At 37.7% G+C, this 25939-nt stretch overlaps 1 protein-coding gene across 1 annotated transcript in view; it reads right to left on the bottom strand.

Annotated features, from left to right (window-relative positions):
* LOC307122743 (neural-cadherin) overlaps window positions 1–25939 on the bottom strand; it is a 337292-nt gene that overhangs the window by 194475 nt on the left and 116878 nt on the right. The window contains exons 2-3 of the mRNA XM_079810925.1: window positions 4680–4877; window positions 2828–3053 (exon numbers count right to left, since the gene is read on the bottom strand). Coding sequence (XP_079667051.1) covers window positions 2828–3053; window positions 4680–4877 — 424 coding nt within the window. The remainder of the gene's footprint in view (window positions 1–2827; window positions 3054–4679; window positions 4878–25939) is intronic.

The following is a 25939-nucleotide window of genomic DNA, read 5'->3' as shown; positions in this document are numbered from 1 at the left end:
TTTTCGAATCCCACTGTGTGACGGTTCTACATCACTAGAAAAGAAATTTGTGCAATGCCCACCTATTTTTTACGTCGTCCGCTCGCAAACAACTTGACCCACCCTCAAACGTCATTTTCCTGACGACTGCTTCTCAAATATCAACGTGGGGGTTATTATTGAGTTCAATGCGGGATTCGCAAAACGCTTGCGCTTGAAAGATGGGTCGTACCCAGTTTATTTGAACCAGCTTGCTCCACAGAATAACAACCTGTAAGTATGAATAATTATTGATGTATATTTTCTACCGGGTGTTCAAAATATGTAGTTTTGTATTTTTTCTTTTTTATTTTGTGTAAGTTTTCAGCTAACTGGCTAACTCACAGTATTACTGTCTTAGTGAAATAGTTAATCTAAGCAGCTGTGGGCCACTATTACCTATAAAACTGTCTATCAATGCAGATTGTCTGTCTTTTTTACTACTTTGAGAAAAGATAAAGAATGGAGCAAGATTTGTTTTACAAATGTTTATGTTACATCATTTATTCACGGCAGTGCTCAGCTAACGTATGCGCTGTTGTTGATACAGTTCCCGCATGTGCACCGCAATAAATGAGAAATATACACATTGGTTCGTTGATGGACATGCACTTATGCTGATGGTGAGGAACAGCTGCAATATCTCATAATGTACCTCAAAATAAATAGTGTATCACTGAGAAACATCCTTGCGATGGAGGTTTGGCTTGATTAACTAGTTCTTCCAATGTTTTTCATCATCGGACTCGCGCTCGGAATGATAAGGTAAAATCGACTTCATCATTACGGTCTTAAAAGTGCGTACAATCACTGAGCTTTAGGAAGCCTTTGAACGGAGCTGAAGTTCAGTTATGGTAATGGCCGTTTAGTTTCCGAAATGCGCTGTACGCGGTAGACCAATCCCAAAGTACTGGGCCATCTGGCCAATCAGAGCAGAGTAGCTTGTGGAAAAGAGGGATTTAGAGAGACTGATTCACCCGTTGAGTCGTTTGAGAATCATTGAAAAATGTTATGATGTGCAATGTATATTATGAGAAAATGAAAGTGATTTTGACCTTTGATGCATGTAAACCTGTTGTAGGAGACCTCCAAAACAAAATTAAAATGGCATAAGAGGGGCACTTTAAAATGATGATATATCTGTAATTGTTTAACCACAACTATAAATCATATGATGTATTTTGTTTGATGAGGGACACAAAATAAGTTATCAATATGCTTCTCCAAAAATACACCCAAAACACAACATAAAATGATCATGAAAGTAACCCAAAAAAAAACGGAAGCTTTAATTCAATGATCCTCAGTAGCAAGCTTAATCCCACAATCTTTAAAAATTCAAAATGTGTATCCTTAAGTCATTACAACAAAGGTTTTACATCACTGATATCAAACATCAATATCAGATCATTAGCTCTTGCCTGCTTCATCACTGATTGTGACATGCCGTGTTGTTAAGTGATGTATTCAGTTGAATGAGATATGCATACTTTCACACACTTTATTATATTATTATTATTTTATCAATTATTATAATTATTACTATTAACACTAGCCAATAGCCTATATAATATATGACATTTGTTATATACACATGTAACTTAAACCTTGAAGAAATAAAGTATTCTTCTTAACATGCATTTCTTAAAAAACTGTCTTTTAAATTATATCATTCATTTATGGAGCTTGAGTTTCTCGAGTTGTGTGATACATTCAGACCATAGAAAATAAAGGCAAAATTATGATAATCACACAGTCAAGCAGTCAAGATTGACATAAATGTATTTTTGTAATCCCAAAGAAGCTTAACGGTAGACAGGCAGATGCACAAAGGTAAATGTGACTTCCCTTTCAGGTACTGTGGATATTATAACTCCATTCCCACTGGCAGAGTGTGCCTGTTGGCTTGGACTGCCTTAGCTGTCTGGCAGAGATCAGAATGTTTGGCAATAAGATTACCGTCACCCCCATTTTTGTGCCATGAGCAATATTCTTATCCTTACATTAGTTAGTTAACCATATTTTTTGCATAGCTATAGATGAAGCCAACTAAATGCAGTAAGATTTGGCTCCCATTGGCAATGCCAAGCCAAGTTTATTGAAAGCAACAATATAGTGGAATCACAGGTGTGAATGAGGAAAATAATATACCGCAGCATGCAATGCATATTTAATGACATGCAGCTGCCATAAATGGATCCAGTAAGCACTTATTCCACATGGATTTAGGATAATTTCCTACAAGGCAATGCCTGATTTAATACATCTGTGTAGGGCAGCGCTAATCATGCTTCCCTGTAGCAGCATCAAGAAAGTCATTTCACAGTGACTCATCTAATATCAAAGGGCTACACAATTAACACTGACTGTACAAAGACAAAATAATTAAGGGTCTATTTGTCACCTATATGGGAGAGCCAAAAAATTTCTTTTTTTAGAGGCTTTTATCGTATATATTACCTGGTTAACCTCTGGGGGCTGCCTAAACGAGCAAAACAAAATTCTGATGTTCATGCATCTTTAATGCACGCTGTACGCTGACATAGTCAAAGATCATTATTTCATGAATTTTGCATAGTGTAGTACACGATGACTCACACAAGCTACGCTCCAGCGAGAAGCAGAGGGCGCGGGATGGCTGTAAGTGCAGTATGATCCTGTTTCTATTTGTTACCCTGATGGATAAGCAGTGTTCTCACAGCGTGGGAGATGCATTTAGGGCGTGCTAGAATTACACTATGGAAATAAGATTTGCTGCATTTACGAGATTGGGTGTGTGTTTATGCCTGAGTGTTATGGCTTTACTCACGGTTGTCCTTCTGGTGTGTTTTCTGGTATGGAAATTGTATAAGACACGTTGGTGAACTGAGGAGCTCTTGGACCTGCGATGATGGACACTACGGCGGGAGGACTGCGGCTGCCCTGGCGGTCGGCAGCCACCACTGTTAGTAGGTATTCTCTGTCTCTCTGCAGGGGGAGGCCTGTCGTCCGCACGTGACCGTTCTTCCTGTCCACCTCGAATCTCCCGTCACCTCCTGTTGAATATCAGAATTTATCAACCTCACAGAACTAAAAATTAGTTCTTACTGTAAATATGTTGAGCACATGCATGTTGTTGCTGCCGAGCTGAAACCTTGTATGTCCAAAACCGCTACTTTTCAAGAAAAAAAAAAAAATGTTCTTGTAAATAATTAAACACTTTGTAATGAGGTTTAGTCACAAGTAGGGTTGGGAATCGTGAGAAATTTTCCGGTTCCGGTTCTGGTTCCGGTTCCGCCTAACGATTCCGGTTCCGATTCCGGTTCCATTAAAATTATTAAACAAATAGTGGTAAAGGAAAAAGGCACAAAACGCAACTCAAACAATCCATTTTGTGTTTATTACTTGCTCTAAAATTTATCTACAGGTTGGCAATGTCAAAAAAGTCCTGTACTGTACATATATTACAGTATTAATTAAGCCATTCTTGCAACACATTTTTTTTTTCAAATGAACACCTCTGAAATTGTCTTATTACATTTTATCTCTCTGTCTCTGAATAAAACCAAGTTATAAATTATATTTATTAGTTATATTTATTAATTAGTTGTATATTAATTTAATAGTAATTCAGTTATTCAGTGAACTTGTAAATAATAAATTGCAATTCAGCATTACAAAGGTTATTGTGCCTAAACGCTTAGCTAAACCATGGTGACTCAACGGTTGACAAATTATATAATATATATATATATATATATATATATATATATATATATATATATATATATATATATATATATATATATATGCCTTTCACTATAAATCTGGTATAAGCCCTGTGGCACTCTGTGCTGTAGCAAATGTTTTGTCAAATTGCTAGTGCAGCCTCCTTTGCATGTTATTAACTTTCACATGTGTTAAATTTTGCTTCATTATCATTCATTCTTTGGAAATGAATCCATACTTGTGACTTTCTCTTCGCCATGCTGGTGGTCAACGAGAAAATATCTGACGCAAAACCGTGAATGTGTAGCGCGAGGGCTTTCAGTGCTGAACTGCGTTGCACTCCTGGAAGCGGCAGGCAACGTAATTAATATTCATGATGAGGTGAGCCAGGGTTGCCAGGTTTTCACAACAAAACCACGGACTTGGCAACACTGGCTGTCACTCGCTATTAAAGGATACGCTTCCAGCGCTTCGCACACACATTGCACCAGAACCGTTTTCGGAACCGAAACTTAGGAATTTCACGCGGTTCTGGTATTTTTCAAAAATCAGTTTCGGTTCTGCATAAGAACCGGTTCTCGGTTCCCAACCCTAGTCACAAGCTCTTTTTAATACCTTTCATTGGTTTAATATTGGCAAGACACAGACAGGCGTAAAGGGCCAAAACGATTTATGAAAAAATCTAAATAAAAAGTAAAAAATATGGAGATACAAAGTTTCCGCCCAAAAGCAGCAGTATATTATGATGGTAAAACTTTACAAGAGGTTCAATTGGTTAAAATTAGTTACCAGTATATTATATACCAAACTACTGTATATAAATAAAAATTTGATTTGCTTTCGCTTTACTGTTACATGATCAGTTTCATGCATCCTGGCTGAATAAAAGGTAATTAATAAAAGTTAATTATATGCATGAATTTATTAAGCAGGCAGATGGGAAATCTGCTTACCATCCGACAGGAAATATTCCACCTCTCCATTGATGCCCTCATCACCATCTCTGGCTTGAAGATTGTAGACTAGTGAGTTTGGTGGGGCACTAGCAGAGACCACACTCAGGTAGGGGAAAGGGACCATTGTCCATTCTGGGGAATTGTCATTGACATCCATCACCGTCAAATCCACTCCCACTGTATACCAGTCTGAACCTGTAAATCAGATATTCCATTAATTTGAGAAATGTCTGTAATCATGAATGTAACAAATCAAATAAAAAAACGGAGAAGGCAAAGGACAAATAAACAAGCTATTTTGAAAGAGCTGGAAAGGTTCATTTTAATTGGCCATTTTGTGTGGTATTTTCAGTTTGTGACACAGGACAATAAAAAACATGCATTGGCATTGGCCCCGCATGACTGTGTCATGATATGGGTTTCTTCACAGCACGTCCTCAGAGCAGTTTCAGAAACTCAGTTTTTAAGTTTTGATGTTTATTTTCCACACAAAAAAGTGAGCTAAAAACATCACAGATGCAGAGAAGCATTTACATGCAAGTTGTAGAGAATGGCAGATACTAATGAGTGGAGTGTTTTCCTCATGGCGGCGCTTGCTACGTTTAGCTGCTGCATCGCCTCATTAAACATTCCCTCCTTATCACAATCATCGCCTTGCAAAGCAACAGAACTGAAAACAGTATCAGCACACATTTATGGACGACACGGTATCATCAGTGAAATGCATGAATGAGAAAGCTAAAGGACAAAAATAAAGAAAAACGTGTCAGCCATAAAACAGAAACAACCCCTCTGGTGTCTTCTCTCCTTTGTGTAACTTTTCAAACTTGTTAAATCGCCCCTTCAAACACATCTCCCCATTTCCATTTATTTCGTTTTTTCCTCTTTCTCACAAAATGAGAAATTTCACTCTTGCTCTCACTTTTACCCTGGGAGAGGTATAAATAGTGGGCTGTCTGTTAGAAGATGTGTGGAGTGACAGAGTCACGAGCTCTTTGATTCCCCAGGTGATTGGCCCTTTCATTGCCTGTGACAGCACACCTGCTGCCTTACACTTTGCTGGGGAGACGAAGAGCAAGAGCAAGAGAACGAGAGCGAGAAAGACTGAGCAACAGAAGTGGGAGTTAGTGGGGAGGTTTAGAAAAAGATTAACTTAAGCTCTAGGTTTGGATCAATATAAAATTATTATTAATAATAGATTAATAGATTGAGGAGGTGGGCAAGTGAGAGCCATATTAAGATCGATATATATAAAGATGGATAGAGCGATAGAGAGAGAGAGAGAGAGAGAGAGAGAGAGAGAGAGAGTGTGAGTGAGTGAGTGAGTGAGTGAGTGAGTGTGTGTGTGTGTGTGTGTGTGTGTGTGTGTGTGTGTGTGTGTGTGTGTGTGTGTGTGTGTGTGTGTGTGTGTGTGTGTGTGTGTGTGTGTGTGTGTGTGTGTGTGAGAGGGCACATAAAGAGAAAGTAAATCCCTCAGGTGTATCGGGAGTTTCTCTCAGCTAATCCAAGCTCACCACAGAAACTCTACAGGTCACTCTATTTTGTGCATACAGAACAAGTTGCTAATAACAAAACACGTTGTTGACTCAACCACATCCAGAGCATGTATTCAAACTTATGCACAGGTCCTTACCTACAAGGACACAATCGCCATTCGATGATTCTTGACAATGAAATGGCAAAAAGAGACAAACATTTGACAATTTAGCTTGTCAAGTGGCCACAAAGACCACAATCTTCTAGCATATCATACTAACAGTATATATCAAGATATATCTAGTTTTGCTAGAAATTCAACCTCAAAATACTTTACACAACAATATCCACAACCATAGATGGATGGATGCACTTTTTTGAGCATCAAATTTTGTGCTCCCATTCAATGCCTTTCAATGCATTTCAATTCAATAAAACTTGGATTAGCCAGGAAATGTTGTAATATATCGGAGTCCGTCTTAAAGAAGAACATCATATACACCTAGGATGGTTTGAGGGTGAGTAAATCATGGGGTAATTTTAATTTTTGGGTGAACTATCCCTTTAATAACGTTTAATTTAAAAAAATATATACTTTTGTTGGCTTTTATGATAAATTGCTTGTGATACTTCTCATTTTTAAGAGTCTTTGAATAAAAGCATCTTCCAAATTAATATATGTAAATGTAGCATGTAAACAATGTCTATTTGACAATATTGTAGTGACACAAATATGACAACGTGGGTGGTTGGGTGGTGCAGGACTTGACACAAAACAAAACATAAGATTATTCATAACAAATTAATAAATCTGGCATCAGTACAAACAAACTGCTAACATTAAACAACACGAGTAATAAAAAAAAAAAAAAAAAAAAAACACAAATTAGCATTACATTATAAATATGACTGGATGAGCCACATTTGAAGCAGAAACAGACAATATTATTCACAATTCCACACTTATGACTTGAGATGTTCCGATACCATTTTTCCCTTCCCTTCCTGATACCGATTCCGATACCTGGGCTCAGGGTATCGGCCGATACCGAGTACTGATCCGATACCTGGGTGTGTATCTGTATATACTACTAGCCCTGTATGAATTGCTAGAATTATTTTATGGTGTGCTTCAGACTAATACAAAAAATACATACAGTGAACTACTGTATTCCTTACAGTATTTTTATTATCTGACATGCATTTGACAGTAATATTATTTATTTTTCTTAAGCGAAAAAGAACTTCAAATGCAGCCACAAATCTAACACTGCAAACTGAAAAAGGTATTTAAGTTGTACAATATCTGTATAAAAAACAGTGCAACAAATAAATGTAGGAATATAAAAATATATATTAATCAGAAAATAATCTCTTTACAACAAAACAAGTGAAAAATAAGCAACCATCTAGGCATTATTATTATTATTAGTAGAGAAGTATTATTATTACATAGAGACGTAGCTAAATCTACTGTACAGCAGTAGCCTAATATATTCTGTCAATTTAAAATGTTTTAAACCAAACTTTTATTTTGATGGGTAGCCGTGAAGATATTTCAGTGTCTGTGTTCCTTATATGACAGTTTTCCCAAATGAAACGGTAAATTCTCATGAAGTGACAGTTTATGCGTTCGTGTCCTCATATAGTGACCATAGACTGTGAATATGGACGTAGAGAAACTGGTGGAGTTTTCCGCTTGATAGTGACTCACGGCAGAGATTATAAAGACAGCGCGAGTGTCATGCGCGCGTTATGTGCGCTTGCGGGCGCCCGCCATTCACACAGAGACGAAATACTGCTAAACAGCCAGTAAAGAGCGGACATAGCCACCTGCTAACACGTTTTCATTTCTTCTTCTTCGCTGCTCTAAACAGTAGTTCTTTGTGGCAACACAGCACAACTTCCTGTGTTTGCAATGCATTCTGAGTAGAGGAACTGCGCAGTGGTTAGGCAAAGCTTGCGGTCATAAATAGGTCTTGTTTAAGAAAATGGTATCGGATCTGTACATGGGTTCAAGTACTCGCCGATACCGATGCCAGAATTTTTTGTGGTATCGGTGATATTTCCGATACTAGTATCGGAATCGGAACAACTCTACTTATGACACATCCTCTCTTATATCAATGCAGCATGGTTCCGACGCTGACCATGAACAATCTATAGCATGATCAAAAAAATCACTTCCATTATAACCTTTAAAGCAGTCAATACAGGACCTCTCGCAATACTCTTTGAAATGTGCATGCCTTGTCAGAATGTCTGGGCTTTTTTTTTCTTTTTTCTGTGTGATCCCACCCACTAATTTACCCAATAGTATTTTGACACCCTGGGTTGCAAATTGGTGGAGAAAACAGTGTATTACAGCCATGGAAGCCAGCAAATGAACTGGGTCAGAGATAGCAGATTCTACAACTCTCTCTCAAAACTAGCTGTCAATATTACATACTGCACCTTTAACTTTTTAGACCCTCTGCATCAACATTTCTGGTGAATTTGGTGTACACATTTGGTTTTCCTCAAAATGTATTAAACAAACATAAAAAAACTAAAATACATTTCAAGACCTTTGCAGTTGTGTTTTGAACTAGATTTTTGAAGTTTCTCCTTTAACAGTATTAGCAGCTATGTTGATAATAGTGTAATAAAGCTTATAGTTTTCTGCTTCTGGTCAGATTTGTTTATTAAACTGTACTACAGATCTCCTTTACAGGTTGACACATTTCTAACATTATATGCATGGGCTTCGGAACCATTATATGTGGATGGGACAAGACCCACCCACTTTTTATGACCAATGATATAGGACCCACTCACTTTTATCGTCTCTAATTCAGCGCATGTCTGGTCACCTACCCCTAACCGATAAACACATATTATTAAACACGTTAGATGCTTTATTTGCACTTTTCTAATATTTTCTTTATTTTTTATTGAAAATAAATGCCTTTCTGATCTGATGTGTGATGGGAAAAGGGATTAGAGTGAGTTCGGCAAAAGGCGGATTCGAACCTCGGGTAGATTTGTGTCAAAACTTGATGCCATGTGTTTTACCCCTACACTATTACTGTTCTAAAAGATTAAATGATTTCTTTAATTTTGTCTGGCCCAACCAGACGTTTAGTAAACAAGGCTTTATATTTGTACTTAAAGCTGCAGTCCGTAACTTTTTTTTTGTTCAAGATTTACAAAAATTATACAATGAGAATGTACAACATGAATCCATTTTCCAAAACGTGTTTTTGTCTTACCCTGAATTATTATGGTACACTTATAATAAGTGTTTATATTGGGACTATTTCAGGCCAGACTGGTAGGAACTGCTGCGGAGGAGCACAGTCCCTGCGTGACTCGCCATAGACATAAACAGAGAGAAGTAGCTTCGGCTGAAATGTTCTTCTGCAAGACGCATGCAGTTCTGTTTATTAACCGCTAGAGCGCAAAAAGTCACGGACTGCAGCTTTAATGTAAATGGCATCTATTCCAGTAAAAAAATTCTGAGAGAGGACCCCCCCTACATTTTTTTTTTTTTACTTCTGACTCCCATGATTATACGTTTAAACTTATACTGGCCAAAATAAGAGAAAACTGGTTTACATTCTTCACTGAATTTATAGCAACTTGTTTTAAAGCACATACTCTGATTTCGACACAAAGCGCATTAACTCTCAACCCATCAGAGACACAGTACACTCTCTTTAGTTAAAAAAGCTGAATTGTTTTGCTCACCCTGAATGCTCCCATAATCACAGTGAGAGCATCAGGGTACCTGTATGAGGAGCTGCTCAACATGACCTGCCAGTCAGAAGCAGTCCTAGTGTGAGAGATAGATAGACACAGGCCTAGAGGGAGAAAGAGGGGGCTGGTGATGATGAAGGCCTCTCTGGAGCTCTGATAGATGGATAAATGCCCTGCCAGAGCCAAAGGGCCATCAGCAATATGCAAAATAAAAGATAAACATCACAGCTTCCTTCTGAATACATTTCCTAAACTTCCTTCTTGCTCACTCAGGGCCTGAATTTTCTTTTGGGGGGATTTTTATACATATTTATTATAATTTTTTGCTCACTCAATGTATTTGTTTTTACAATGAGGTTATTCTGTTACAATAGCTTGCACAAGGAAGCACAAGAAAGCTTGATTTCAAACTTTGAACTGAATTCATATAAATAAATCCAATAATAAAACAAATTACATTACAAGCAGTAGCACAAATAAATACAATAGAATAAAGATACAAATTAAATAAACTGCAGTACATTTTTCAGTTAGGTCTAACAGTATTCAGGTAAGACATATCCTACCACAAAAATTGAATAATAAAATATAAAATAACTCAGAATAGTCTTAACTGTATAAATTAAATAGAATATTCCTATAAAAGTTATTTAGCCAAGAGCAGTGAGTGATTTTCTTAAGGTGTACATTTAGTTGTACTCTACTGTGTAAAATCACTTCAGTGTTTAAATAGGCAAGACTTACATTATTTGCCGGATCGGGTATCAATCAGACAGGACCGATCCAAATCCGATACTGTGCGTATAATATTCTGTGTTATTGTTAAGCCCCAGTGCCCCACAAAAGGCACAAAAACATTATAAAGCATCATCAACTCTTCTTCGTGCACCATATAAAGTGTTATGGTCTGTCAGACATTCTCCATTCAGCTTTAAACTGTGTGTCATGTTCGGTTACGACAGTCAACACGATGAAACTCTCTCCAAGATGATTCAGTGTTCCTGTTATTACGCTTGATCTGTATATAACGCTCTATGGTTTGCATAACTTGACTTTATCTTGCTGAGTTTAATGCTGTAAATCGTGTTAACATTACTTTCTACCGGGTGTCTGTTAGATCACAACACTGGACTAGAGATTGTGTTGTTCTTCACACACGGTAGCTGAAGTGTTAAAACTGTTAAAAGAAACACCTCAGTGAAACATTGCATAGATAGATACACTACGCATAGATATATCTTCCGTTTGTGTTTTAAAGTTTAACTTTTCAATTCAGACGGAGCGGCGCGCTGTGACTCAAGCGCATCATCCTGTGCACGGGATGCGCATACGTGCCGCTCTCAATTGGAGCCGTTAGTATTATAATACCTTAACGCTATGAAAGATTATTAATAGCCTTTCTTGTTCTGCCCCATCTATAATATGCTGCTGCCTCATTAAAAAGCTGCGTTATACCTACATTTAAAATAAATGTCTTTTAATTTGTTAGTATAGGCTCTATATCTATAAATATATTTACCTGTTTTTCATGAATGTATTTTAGAACATTTAACCAGATTTAGATTTTATACAATTATTGTGCACTTGTGATTTTTCTAGAGTAACATTTTGAGCTTTTTATTCACTAATCTAGTTTATCCACCATCTAGTTTATAGTAGTAATTTTGTCATAGATTGTGATTTATTTTTATAATTTGTTGTTTTTCTTTATAATGAAGTTGTCTGTATTTAGTAGATTGTGTTTAACTCACAAAAGAGTGATTATCAGTTCAAAACACTGAGGTATAGAAATTCTACATAGATTTAAACAAAACTGCATTGGTATCGGATTGGTATCGGTATCGGCCGATACTCAGAATTTTAAATATCGGATCGGATCGGTTCTGAAAAAATGGTATCGGTGCATCCCTACTTAAAACGATGAGCAAATTATAAACTTAGTGATGATGCAAGACTAGGGATGCACCGGTTGACCGGCAAAAAAATGGAACCGGCCTGTTTTCTTTGTATTTTTCTGCCGATTTTACCGGAAGTGCGCCCGCGTGCACATACGCCTATATTGCAATCATTCGCGAAACTGGAGAACTGAGGGAAGAGACGAGATCCGCTGAAGGGAATGAAGGGCCGCTTTCCTGCACGAGCTGAAGTCGTGCGAGCTTACCTCTCCGCGCCCTGCACGAGCAGATAGTGAGCGTTTGTTCAGCTCAGCTTCTCACTTGTTGGATCGGATGAGAACGAAACAGACTAACTTGTGACAAAGCCGAAATACTTATTTTTGTAGCCTAAAGAAGAACATGCATGCACTTTTGAAATGAAATACTATCAGTTCTGTAGCCAATAGGATGATAATTTTTATTTTACCTTAAAATGACATTGACTTAATTTGATTTAAAAAGCACCTGCTGTAGCATCTTAGTTTTTTTCGTTGCACTAAACATTATTTGATTTAACATTTTGGAACAATTATATACTTTGGTTTTATTTAATTTCACTGGTAAAGACTTTTTTCTTTACACTGAATTTAAAATCAAATGCTGATTTAAGTAACATCTTTGTATGTATTGAAGAATATGCAGTTGTTGCCTTTAATTTCACCTTTCAGCATTTTAATTTCCAAATCAATTTCCCGTTAATTTCAGATTGCGGACTTGTTTGCATTAGCCAAAAGCCAATTTAACCTGTTAAATACCAAATAAACATCTTGTTCATGTATACTTGTTATTTTATTGTGTAAAAAAGAAAATCGGAAATCGGTATCGGAATCGGCCAGTTTTCTTGAAAAAAATCGGTATCGGAATCGGCCATGTAAAATCATGATCGGTGCATCACTATGCAAGACTGACCCGAATGGCCAAGTGACAATTCCATGAACTCGTCCCAGATCGCGAGCTAAAGTCTTATATCGCAGCGTGCAGCCCGCTTGCAATGCAGACACGATGTGCTGAAGTGAAGCCATTTGCTCATTTTGAAGGCAAGATGCGGTTCCACTGAATCACTCACACTGTTCACTCACACTGACTTCTTAAAGAACGTTTTCAAATGACTTATTTGCTTAGATAGTCTGTTGTTTGGATTAATTTACTATCTAACCTACATGCTATAGTGCATAAATGTTTGCAGAAACATGGCGATACCTGCGGGAATGTGTAAAATTATGTGCAACACCTGCGATCCGGCACCAAAATTCAGGCCCTGTCACTATAGGTTCCAGATTCACAGACAGTGAAGGACATGCATTAGAGATTAAAAATAATTATTTCACCTGGATAATGGGAAACAGATGGGAATGATGGACGGTTAAAAACACCACTTGTGGGGTTTTATGAGAGAGATAGAGAGAGAGAGAGAGAGAGAGAGAGAGAGAGAGAGAGAGAGAGAGAGACAGAGAGAGAAGATTGAAAGAGAATTTAACCAACAAGACTGAAAACAGAAGCAAGTAGGCTAATAAGCGGAAAAGCCGAAGAGCAACAATGTGGGATTAATACAATATACTTGGAACGGCCCTGAGGTTGTTATGGAAACAGAATTAAAACCACACTCGGACAACAGGAAAGAGAAAACACAAGCTGCCAAATGACTGCATAAATCAATGCCATTAAAAGACAAGAATGGTGGTAAAAAATAGCTGTGGATCAAAGCCGCAGCGGAAGAAAATTAATCAGCATTTAGAAACGGGGAAAAAGGGCAACAAAAGCATTTAGCTACAATGTTTCCCACCTGCTTTATGTTACTGAAACACAAGCTCAAAATCTGCTAGTTCATACAGTATGAATAACAACACGCACAACACAAAGTCCGGACCATTATGAGCCACTTCAGAGCTGGTGGGCAAAGCGTCCTCGACCGCAGGTCAGGCAATGGCTTGCTTGCACACAATGTCTATTGTGCAAGCATACTAGGCTGACTTAAGGACCTGTGGAAAAGTGAAGAGATTGGAGCTGATATGATAAGAGAGCTCTGATCTTCAGCAGATTTAGCGCTCCGTGCCACCAAGGAGACGGCCAGATCCATCGGCCATTCTATGGCAGACCTGGTGGCCACAGAGAGGCATTTATGGTTAAATCTGACCGATATAAAAGAGAAGGATAAAAGCTTTTTACTGGACGCCCCGGTGTCTCCTGATGGCCTGTTCGGTGACGCAGTCAACACTGTCACCGACAGGTTCCAGGAGGCTAAAAAGCAAGCGGTGGCGCTCCAGCAGTTCCTGAGGCTGCTGGGCGGAAACAGCAAAAGCCAAGTGCAAGCTCCTCACATCAAGCGCAACAAAAACAGAAGGTGTTTCTCAATGTCAAGGATCCTTCCTCTGCAGGACTGGTCCTTCCAAGTCACTTCCTTCAGAGGCTAGGTGAGGCTCCTCTTTAGCATTCGGAGAACAGGTAAATGGAACAGGCTAGCAAGTGCGTGTCAGCCTCATTACGTCAGTGAAAAGGTTCGTTAGCCATCAATAACGTCATTTGTGTAATATCAATACGGTTGTAATTTGTACTGGCATTTAAAAGTTAAACTTTACTTATATTTACTACGGTTATAACAAATGTTTGGTAACATAAATACTTACACTTCAAAGCATATTGCCCCGTTAACGCTCCGACTCCGCCAACGTCCGATATTTTGTATTTTTTGAACAAGATAGCAAAGCTACGCGCATAGGTTTGTGGGTGATCTGAGAACGCTAAGAGTGCGAAGGCTACTCGTAAGCATCCTTTCCTGTATATGGCATATTTTTCGAATGAAGGACTCAGACCTTGGTTGAAATTTCAAGGATCCTCGACATTGGAACAGCCCTTCGACGGATGTCGATGACGTAGCATCCTCGGAATTCTGGCTTCCGAGGATCCTTCCTTGACATTGAGAAACGCCTAGAGCGTCGCCACCCGTACTCCCCCACAGAAGGGGTGGGGCAGGGGGAGGCGCTCTCAGGTGCAGCCTTCGAAGGGTAAGAAGGATCTGAGGACTGTCATTACCTCTAAGAAGGCTGCATTTCTCAATGTCAAGGATCCTTCCTCTGCAGGACTGGTCCTTCCAAGTCACTTCCTTCAGAGGCTAGGTGAGGCTCCTCTTTAGCATTCGGAGAACACGTAAATGGAACAGGCTAGCAAGTGCACGTCTGCCTCATTACGTCAGTGAAAAGGTTCGTTAGCCATCAATAACATAATTTGTATAATATCAATACGGTTGTAATTTGTACTGGCATTTAAAAGTTAAACTTTACTTATATTTACTACGGTTATAACAAATGTTTGGTAACGTAAATACTTACACTTGAAAGCATATTGCCCCGTTAACGCTCCGATTCCGCCAACGTCCGATATTTTGTATTTTTTGAACAAGATAGCAAAGCTGCGCGCATAGGATTGTGGGTGATTTGAGAGCGCTAAGAGTGCGAAGGCTACTCGTATGCATCCTTTCCTGTATATGGGCATATTTTTCGAACGAAGGACTCAGACCTTGGTTGAAATTCCGAGGATCCTCGACATTGGAACAGCCCTTCGACGGACGTCGATGACGTAGCATCCTCGGAATTCTGGCTTCCGAGGATCCTTCCTTGACATTGAGAAACGCCTCCTGACGTCTGTGGTGTCAGGGCCGTAAGGCAGGCGGTGTCCACTCCCCCCAGAGCCCTCTGCACAGGGGTCTGTGCTCGCTGTGCAGAGTACATCAGAGGCCAGTCTCGAGAGACTGGTACCCTTTGTAGAATTTTTGGCAGAGTGGGAGAATCTTCCAAATATATCTTGTTGGGTTCTGCAGATTGTAAAAAAGGGGTACGCCATTCAGTTCAGATGTTGACCGCCCAGTTTCAACAGGGTTCTGCCCACATTGGTGGGCCCAGAGCAGGCTCTGGTTATGACTCAAGAAGTACAGACTCTTCTGCGAAAAGAGGCTTATAGACCCTCTTACATAAATCGTTACTATCAGGGACATCCCTGCAAGAAGTTTGTGATGCGGTGGGGTGGTCCTCGCCACATACATTTGTGAGATCTATGATTTTGACCTCAACTCTACTCCGGGGGCGCGGGTGCTCGTTCCGTAGACAAAGACACGGGCGGGCATATGGCTCCTATGGGGATTGCCGTTCCCACAGCGGTGACGCAGCGCGAGTTCCCTTTAAAGGGAACGTCTCGGTTACGTATGTAACGAGATGCTGCGTCACCCGGCCATTCTCCCTGCATGCCCGTGATCGCCTTGCTTCTGTCTATTCAGAAGCTGTCTGTGTTTGGTGCAGGTGTGCTTTATAATTATAACCCGCCTATGACGTTCCGTCACTCCATTGGACTGATTGAGTTTTCAAAGATGATTGGACAGAGAAGTATGCGTTCATTTCGCCCCAATCCAGCACAAAGCCGTTCTGTTTGATTTGTCACCAGACAGTTGGAGTGAAGAGTGGAAATGTCAAATGCCACTATGAAACAAAACATAGACATTTTGAACAGCAAAAATGCTGACAAAAAGGCACTTTATTTTTACAAAAAATGTGTGTTGATTTGTTATGCATGTTTATAATTTTTTTTTTTTAATAATTAATTAATCCATTACAACTACTTATTACAACGAAAATTATTATACAGCTACTTACAAAACAAATATGGATGATTGTTTGTGCCTGGGGCTATTAAGTTATACAAAGTGCATTAAAAATGCTATGCATACAAAAATGACTCGCAATATAAGGTTGTGTTAATTTAGACAAATTCCCAGAATGTTAATAGGGATTACAAGTGAAGAAAAAAGTTTCAGAAAAACACATGAGAAATTACACTAGGAGAGAGCTGAGTGCGGATTTAGGAAAATAAATTCTAGCCTGGTCCAGTCCAATAATTCATGGGATATTGTTCATTACATTGGTGACCATAAGCAATGTCTGTTGTCCTTAAAACATGGTTGGAAGAGATAAAAAATATTTTGACTAAAATAACTCTTTTAACAGAACTTTGTGATATCAGTCACATTAAAATGCAAGTGTCGAAATATTTTACTGATCATGGAAAATAGCTCAGGATTGAAAATTAACAACCCAGCCTGTCACATTAAAAACGTGTTGTTGAAAGTGTTGAAATAAAAACACAAAAAAGTGTTACTTTTTTTTTTTTCTGATAACGTAGAATTACCAAATGTCAATCAAATATTAGTGCAACCTCTAGATGAACATGGATGGATTGATATTCAGTGGGTTATGTAACAGAATCGGTATAGACGTGTTTAGCTGACATGACTTTCAAGATGCTTACAGCGATTCTCATTTTAATCTTATACTTAAGGACATTATCGCATGTGGACAGATCGTAGGGATAATGTAAAATTAATCTTATTTTGCTCGGCTAATCAATACTTATTTGCTATTGCATTGTTCTAGATGAATGTCTTTAAAAAGGGCAGTTGCCCAGTAATTTCAAGGTGCACACGGTGCTGTATGTATATATATATATATATGTATATGAGGTTCATTTTACATTAGCCCTGCGGTCTGTCCACATGCTATTATGTTCTTAAGTATTAGATTAAAATGAGAACCAATATCCAACAAACTTTAATATATTGATGCAGTCTCCCAAAACAATTTGAAGTTCATTACCATTGTTTACGTCTGTTTTGATGTCTGCTAATTTACTATTAAAGTTAAAGTACGCACTCTATGTTGTAATGGGAGGTCTCTTGGATTTTGCTGAGGTGAGCTATTAAAACTAATAATTTGGGAAAAAGTTTATTCTCAAAGGGTTACTGATTTACATTAAGAATATTTTCCAGGCTGACATGCTTGCAGTAAGGAGATGCGATACTTGCTCCTGCTAACAAATTATCCTGTGAAGTAAGCCTATTTGCAAGAACTTCCAGTAAATAAAACATTTATTAGTTGTTGTAGTTGTAGTAGTAGTAGTAGTAGAATTAGCATTAATAACTATAATTTAGTGCTGTCAGTTAAACGCGTTATTAACGGCGTTAACGCAAACCTATTTTAACGGCGTCAATTTTTTTATCGCGAGATTAACGTTCTTTTTGGTCTAACAAACTTTGTAGTTTTTTCACATGCTGTTGCAACAACTAGTAACGTTAGAAAAACTACAACACCACTCCGGATGTAGCTAGACCGGAAACAAAACATCAGGCACGCTGCGGCTGCCCGCACTCGTTTGGGCCATTAAAAGAGTAGACGTGGATGGCAAGCGTGAGACGCCGAAATGAGAAACGTATTAAGCCATGGTTTAACTCAGGGGTCTTCAACTAAAAGTGCTTGTCTTGAGCGCTGCTTTCTGCTCTGATGGTGCGTAGCCTACACACCAGACGCGAATGAAGCGTTTTGCGCGAGTGATTTAAGTCAATGCAAAGACGCAAATAGACATTCTGCGGCGTGAATTAAGCGGCGTGCATGTCGCGTCATTCGCGTCCGGTGTGAGCGCACCATCAGTCTCTTCTTCACTGCATGCTTGACCGCGCGTCTGGGTCTGAACGTAGTAACAGTGAGCATTGCAACGTTAACTGTTTCATTATGTCAAAAGGCTTCGCGGTCCGGATGGACGCATCTCGCGGTCCGGATTCGGACCGGAGTTCACTAGTTGGCGACCCCTGGTTTAACTGCACTATAGGCGGAGTCCTAGTTTACCTTGCATGTGCACTTTGTAATTTTATTTTGTATCACCCTGTTTTGATCCCTTAGAAAGGGCTGTTGAAGGGGCTGTTTGTGCAACAAAGTATTTGTTTCACCCTTTTATTGATGGGCAGTGTTACATTGTGTGAGATTATTTGCTCCAAGTGAGAATGTTGGTGTGAAATCGAACACTAAAGTATGCCAATGTTGTTTTCAATAAAACAAACATTTGAACAAAGCAAGCCGATCCACTTTTCTATGTTGATAAGAGCATTAAAATAAGAAAAAATAATGGGACAAAAAGAAATCAAGGGACATTTATAATAAATAAAAATGTGCGATTAATTGTGATTAATTGTGAGTTAACTATGACATTAATGCGATTAATCGCGATTAAATATTTTAATCGTTTGACAGCACTACTATAATTATAACTAATAACTATCTTTAATAATGTTAATTTGCACAGTTTATGTTTTTTTTTCTGTGTGGTGTAAATACTTTCTAGGCAATCTGTAACTTGTTTTTTTTTTTTTTTTTTTTTTAAATATATAATTTAAGATCAGATGCTGAAAGAAAGCTGCACAAAAAAGACAGAAGGAAATGAAGACAGGTATAACTTTAACTAAAATAGGTGTGAAACAATTAATCTGACAACTGACAATAAACTGTCAAGTTCCAATTTCCATAAATATTTCATTTTCTTTCTTTCTTTTTCAGGAGAATTGGAATAAGGTGGGAGTTTTCCCTATTTCAAATGTTTTTATTTTTAACATGTTAAATGTATGCTATTATTTGACTATTATTTTATATTGAATAATATTAAACTTTTTTTTTTTTTTTTCGCAGATGCCACCTGAGATCATGAGAAACATCCTCATGAATGTGGTCAAAGAAGATGGAGATTTGGCTTTCTTCAGACTGTCTCTGACATGCTGGCGTTTCCATGATGTTTTTTTTTATTTAATTTAATTTATTATTTTTATATTTTTACCAGTAGACAGTTCTACACATTAAGTTTAAACTTCAAATTTTAAGCTTTGCTCAGAGCTTTTTATTGTTTTAAATCTCTTTCTTACAATAGGTGTTGTTAAAGGGATAGTTCACCCAAAAATGAAAATTCTGTCATCATTTACTCACCCTCAAGTTGTTCCAAACCTGTACGAGTTTCTTTGTTCTGCTGAACACAAAAGATGATATTTAGAAGAATGTTTGTAACCAAGCAAATAGAGCAACCATTGACTACCATAGTAGGGGGGAAAAATACTATGGTAGTCAATGGTTGCTCTATCTGGCTGGTTACAAACATTCTTCAGAATATCTTCTTTTGTGTTCAGCAGAACAAAGAAACTCGTACAGGTTAAACTATTCCTTTAACTGGAGTGCATAAGGAGATTCATTGAGTGCCATATCAACTGACCAGGTGCCTTTGTGGGGACTTATTTAAAGACTTCGCTCCAGGCTATATTGGAGATGGAAGAAAAGGAATCCTGTGTGCATTTTACTCAACCAAAGAGTTTGAGGATTACTGCTCAGCAGACTGCTTCATCTGTGACGACAATCACTACAGCCCCAAGAACAACTAAAGTTAATATAAATGGTCACTTAACTGCTTGATCTGACTGCTGTGAGTTTGTTGAACTTGCCCAACAAAATATCATTAAGCACTTTTTTTTCTTGGTGCTTTTATTATTTTTGCATTTTCCTTGAAAGTGTACATGTATTTAAGTTTTTAAAAAGACCTTGTTGTTTTATAACTTTGTGATTAAAATTAGAGACAATTACTTGACTCATTTTTGCCTCCACTCAACAGCAAATATGATCTGAATGAAATACAATGGCTTTATTTTAAAATGTTCTATATACACATAAAAAAAATAATATTACTTGTGGTGATGCAATGCTATTAATCCATTTTGGTTTAAAAGCTCTACAATTGTGTGATTTAAAATGTTGCATGTATGTAGAGTGAAAATAGGATAACTTAAGCATCACATATGTAAATAATGACTTATTCATCAATAATGACGTATTATTATTTATCAGTACTAGTACTTCACACGTTAGAACGTCATCCCAATACAATATTGAGCGTACATGCCATTTAAGATAGCGCATGCGCATAACTGAGATCGGTACTGCGCATGCGGCTGTGACGTCGCCAAAACACATCCATCCAGTACGTATTGGATGATCCAGCTAGGTCATCGTGCTACCGGCTGCAGCGAGGAGTGTCTCGGTATTGCAGTTAAAAAGTTTAATAATAATAATAATAAAAGGTCAAGGTAGTTTTACAATACATAGAAGAAAAACCTGCAGATTAAAAGCTGAAATTATTTTAGCCAAAAAATGCCTAATACTTTATAAAAGCATTTATAATTTTTTTTTTAATAAAATTTTTTTTTTTGTTTTAAGTCATTTTTTTAATTAAAAATAATAATAAAAAAATTATATATAATATAATAATAATATATATATATATATATATATATATATATATATATATATATATATATATAAAAAAATTTAGTGGTGCATCCAACAAGTGAGAAGATAAACAGAATTTGGCTTGTTTTAACTCTTTCTCCACCATTGACGGAAATTTCCAGCATTTGTGAGACAACGCTTTCCCACCATTGATGGAAATTTCCGTCTTTCTATATTTTCACTACTATACGGTAGGGGGCCCTATGACACATCTTCAGAAAGAGTACAGCATCTCCTGATCAAAACACGTGCGAAGAAGACACAAACCAGCAATATCATATGTAATCCGATCTGGATTATAGTCTTTGACAAAAACACAGCTCTTTTTTTCAGCGTTTTGCACAAAATATTGCTTTTTTAATGAAACTTACACAAGTGTTGAAAACAGTTTTTGTTTTGGTTTAAAAGCTGAGTTCTTTCTTTTGACATATTGCATGTTCAGAACAAAATATTAAATATTCTTGGGGCCATGAAAATGTTGTTAAAAATGATCAAAAATGCTGGCGGTGGCTGGCAACTTTAAAAAAAAGAAACACTGGCAGGGAAAGAGTTAAGTAAGAAAGTTAAGTAAAAGTTTAAGTAAAAAATATATATTCCTTTGCCTTTATTTTTTTAATATAATGTATGATTTAAGGAAAGTATTTTGCATGTTTTACTCAATGGGTACACCACTTGAACTTTCAAAATGTATCAGACCAACATGAAAATCAAGAATACATTTCGTGGCATTTGGATTTTGAAATAGATTTTATCTTATTTTATACTCATCTCAAATGAGGATGTTCTTATTTGTCATTGACACATAAATAGAAATGAAATATTAATTTAATAAGCTGTAATTATGGCACTGTGAGAAAATAGTGATGAAAATAGAGTGAGACAAGAGACATGAAACTGGCACAATGTGGGAATAAGGTTGCCAGGTATAATGGTCAATTGTACAGTTTAGTAGTCATTATATAAAAATAAAGATGTAAAACTCTACAAGAGCATTTTTGCCTGTACATTGGAATTATCTGGGTCATTTTCCCCCCCAAGTAACCAGTTTAATTTTTATCCCTGATACCTACTGACAATGAAGTGTGTTGATCCCTTTTAACCCAACTAGTTCAAGCCCAATCAGCCCTCATTCTCTGATTCTTTGTCATACTCTCATTCCTGCTGACAGAGGGAGGGAGAGATGCAATTTGCAGCCGTCTGCATGGAGAGCATTTTTCTTTTCTTTTTTCATTCTGAACTCAGCACGTTAGCTAACTAACAGGAGTCCTGCGTCTCTAGGGCCGGACAAAAGAGATGTTTCACAGCAAGAACTGAGAAAACTGGAAGGGGAGAGAGAAATAGGGAGAGACAGGAAGAGAGCGAGTTTGAACAGGAAAGAGAGAGAATACAGAAATAACGAGAGAGAGAGAGAGAGAGAGAGAGAGAGAGAGAGAGAGAGAGAGAGAGAGAGAGAGAGAGAGTGCTAATTAAATACTCTCTCAGAGGATTACAAAGGGCCATTTGGATCCCCCTGTGGAATTGTCACTTTCATAATCTTATTATAAAGGGTTAGGTACTCTGATTTTTCTTTTCACATCAAACTTTCAATTAAAGAAAAGACAGAAAAAATAATAAATAAAAAAAGGAAAAGCTGCTGACACCAAATTGCATTTGCAAATTGCAAATGACAAATGCAAAAGCCACAATGTGATGAATAAAAGTGAACCCGCACACATTTATAGACACTGATGGCAAAATTCCATTTATGTCCCATTAGCAGGTTTTTTGAGGAGGCACTATTAAACAGGACTATTTCAATTAATGCGTGTTGTGACAACACAACACTCTATTCAGTGCTGAATCTTCACATCTACAGCATCACAAAGTCACTATAATTATCTCATGCCCATTGAGTACACAAACTGACAGATATTGTTGCTAGGGTTTAGCCGGAGATATGTCCAAAAATATATCTTTATTGTTTTCCATATAATTTGCTATCAATATTTAATGAAGGTACATATAAATTGTTTGTTTATAAGTAAACTCCACATGGTAAGCTTTTAATTAGGTGCTCTATGAAATATTTTTTTCCCCAAATTCTGTGTAATGATTTTTGAAGTTTGATTGAATTAATTCATTAAACTTTAACAAATGTAATAAACCAAATTAAATTAAATAAAACAGTTAATTTACAACAAAACAGAACTTGTATACTGTATATATTAAAACAAGGCAGAAAACATATATTGGCTGTATGATATTCCGTATGTTATATCTAAATTGTATGATTATTGTTGTTACTTTGATAAGTGCATTTAAAAGAACTATACTACAGTAATACATTTCTGTCATCATTTCTTCAAGTTGAACCAAGAAGACCTTTAAGTTTTAGCATGTATTTGGCGAAAGCTTTGATCCAATGCAACATTGAATTGCTTGTGAAGTGATCTCTCAGACCAGGTCTGGAGATGAAGTTTGCAGACTGTCCTCACAGTGACAAGGCAGACAGAGAAAACATGGGATTCACGCAAGCTTGACTGGGTAGACAAAACTATGCCACTCACTGAGAGACTAGATCAGTGTTTCCCAACCACGATCCTAGAGGCACACCAACACTGCAGATTTTGCATGTCTCCTTAATCGAACACACCTGATTCAAATGATCATCTTATTATCAGAGACTCCAAGACCTGAAATGGGCGTGTCGAATAAAGGAGCAAAATGTGCAGTGTTGGTGTGCCTCCAGAATCGTGGTTGGGAAACACAAGTCTAGATATAGGCTACTACTGATATTGTGGATACCCAATAAATATCAATATATCGCCTAGCCCAAATCCTAACAGTTGCCTTCAAAACTTATTGCCCATGTTATCTCAATTCTTCAACAGCAGCCACCAATATATCTTTCAAGATGCTTCCTGAATGGGGCGGCTGCAACTGAGATTTCCTAGTGTGCTCTGGGTATTAAACCGCAAAGAAGATGCTCAGCACCCTGTCTGCTCCTAAGAGCATTACGGTGGGGTTTGACACTGAGCTGGTTTAATGTGGGCTTTACCTTTACTGCAGGCCTCGCTGTCTAATCACCCCTGCCTCTCACACATTTACAGTTGAGCCCAAATCCCAATGGATTTCATCTGTTTGGCTTCCACTGAGCGAGGTGAGATTCCCTCTTTATTGCTTCCACCTATCAAAGCCTTTATCAGATCAGCGACCACTAAAGGAAAATAGAAAACTAAGGGGGCCACTTTGGCGGGTTGGGATCGACCCATCCCACAAGCACTGTGCTGTATTTTGACAGGTTGAGTGAGGTATCTCAGCTGCATTCATTTAGGACTTTATCTCTGTAACCTCAAAGTGGATGAGTGTGATTCTCACTGTACAGATCACTGAGAAAGCATTAATTACGAGAAAGCATTAATTATGTTTTCAGCATCATTACTACAGTCTTTAGTGTCACATGATCCATTTGATGCTCAGGAAACAGTTCTTATTATTAATGTTGACATTTGTCAAGATGCTTTGATGAATAGACGGTTCAAAAGAACAGCATTTATTTCGAATAGAAATGGTTTGTCCTTGGTTTGTTAGTCTTTACACTTTTGAGTAAAAAATAAAATATGAAAAATAGGTTGTACTGTGACCTAATTGATGTGGTGTGGTCAGTGTAGGGTGACAATGACACATGCAAAGTTTGGTGTCAATATGTGAAAGTATTGCAGAGATACAGCCTCAAGAGTAATTTTGGCATCATGGCATCACATTTGTTGACATTTGCGTCTATCAACACGAAACCAACAGCTTTTTGCCGGCAAAGATGACACAATTCAATTTTGGGGAAAATCAGACAACAGTGTAGGAGGAGTTCAAAAAAGAAGGTTTTTAAAGAAAATCAAAATGGCGGACAGGAAGTTCAGCTGACTATGGCAAAATTGGTACATATATTCTCGGTATAACCCAAGGAATCTATTAAGATTCAAGATCTATGAAGTTTCACTAGAATGGGTTAATTTAATCATTTTTGGAAATTTCATTATAACTTTTGACCACAAGGAAATCTTTTTGAGTACCTTCAGGGCATGGTGCCAAAGACACATACAGAGTTTCGTAACGATAAGCCAGTGCATTCGTAAAATATAGCATTTTACGACAAAATTCAAAATGGCTCATGCCCAAAATGGCCGATATGAGAAAATTGGGTATCGTTCAACCTGACATGCTGCATCGTATCAAAAGAGACCCGATTTTTGGTTGTCATAACACATTAAGTTTGGTCAGAATACACTAAAGCATTGCGGAGATATAACCTCACGTTCATATTGGCGTTCTATTTGTCAAATTTTGCGTTAAGTTTGCGCATTATTCGAGAATGGTTTTACAAATCAACTTGAATTCCATAACTGTTTGTCGGCATGGTCTGAAGTCTGGTTCATTTCGTGAAAATCTGAGAAAGGAGGAGTTCTAAAAAGGAAAATTTTATCGAATTGTCGAATTGTCCCCCCCCTTAGTTACTGTTGCTAGGTCCGACAAACCATGACGCTCTCATGCCAAACATCAGCTGCATCCGAAAACCTAGGCAGCTGACTGTTTGCCTCGCTGCTTTATCAAGACAATGGCTTGTAAGGCAGCGTTTGTGCATGAAGGCACCTCACGAAACTAATTTCGGACAGACTTCTTAGGCAGTGTAACTGTTTAATAATCTACAGCAAAATAGAGAGAGCTTTGGTGAGACCTAAACAAATATTTAATTACTACAATAGTAATTTCTCGCTAGAAATTACATCAGAAGTGGAAAATGTTGTTAAAAATGTTACATTTACACACAAACTGATCAGCAAACGCAACATTCGGACGCCGTCTTTTTTCCAGCTTAACTGTTACAGAATGGAATGGAAAGCACAGGATTGTGGGATATCAAAGGCAGCGAAGGATATGCTGCCTTAAAAAATCAATCAGATGAAGGTATCTCAGGAAACCGGAAGTGAAGCTAACATTA

The sequence above is a fragment of the Gobio gobio genome (genome assembly GCF_949357685.1).
Source record: "Gobio gobio genome assembly, chromosome: 2".
NCBI lineage: Eukaryota > Metazoa > Chordata > Actinopteri > Cypriniformes > Gobionidae > Gobio > Gobio gobio.
Note: the sequence above shows the minus strand (reverse complement) of the source record. Positions and strands in the feature narration are given on the sequence as shown.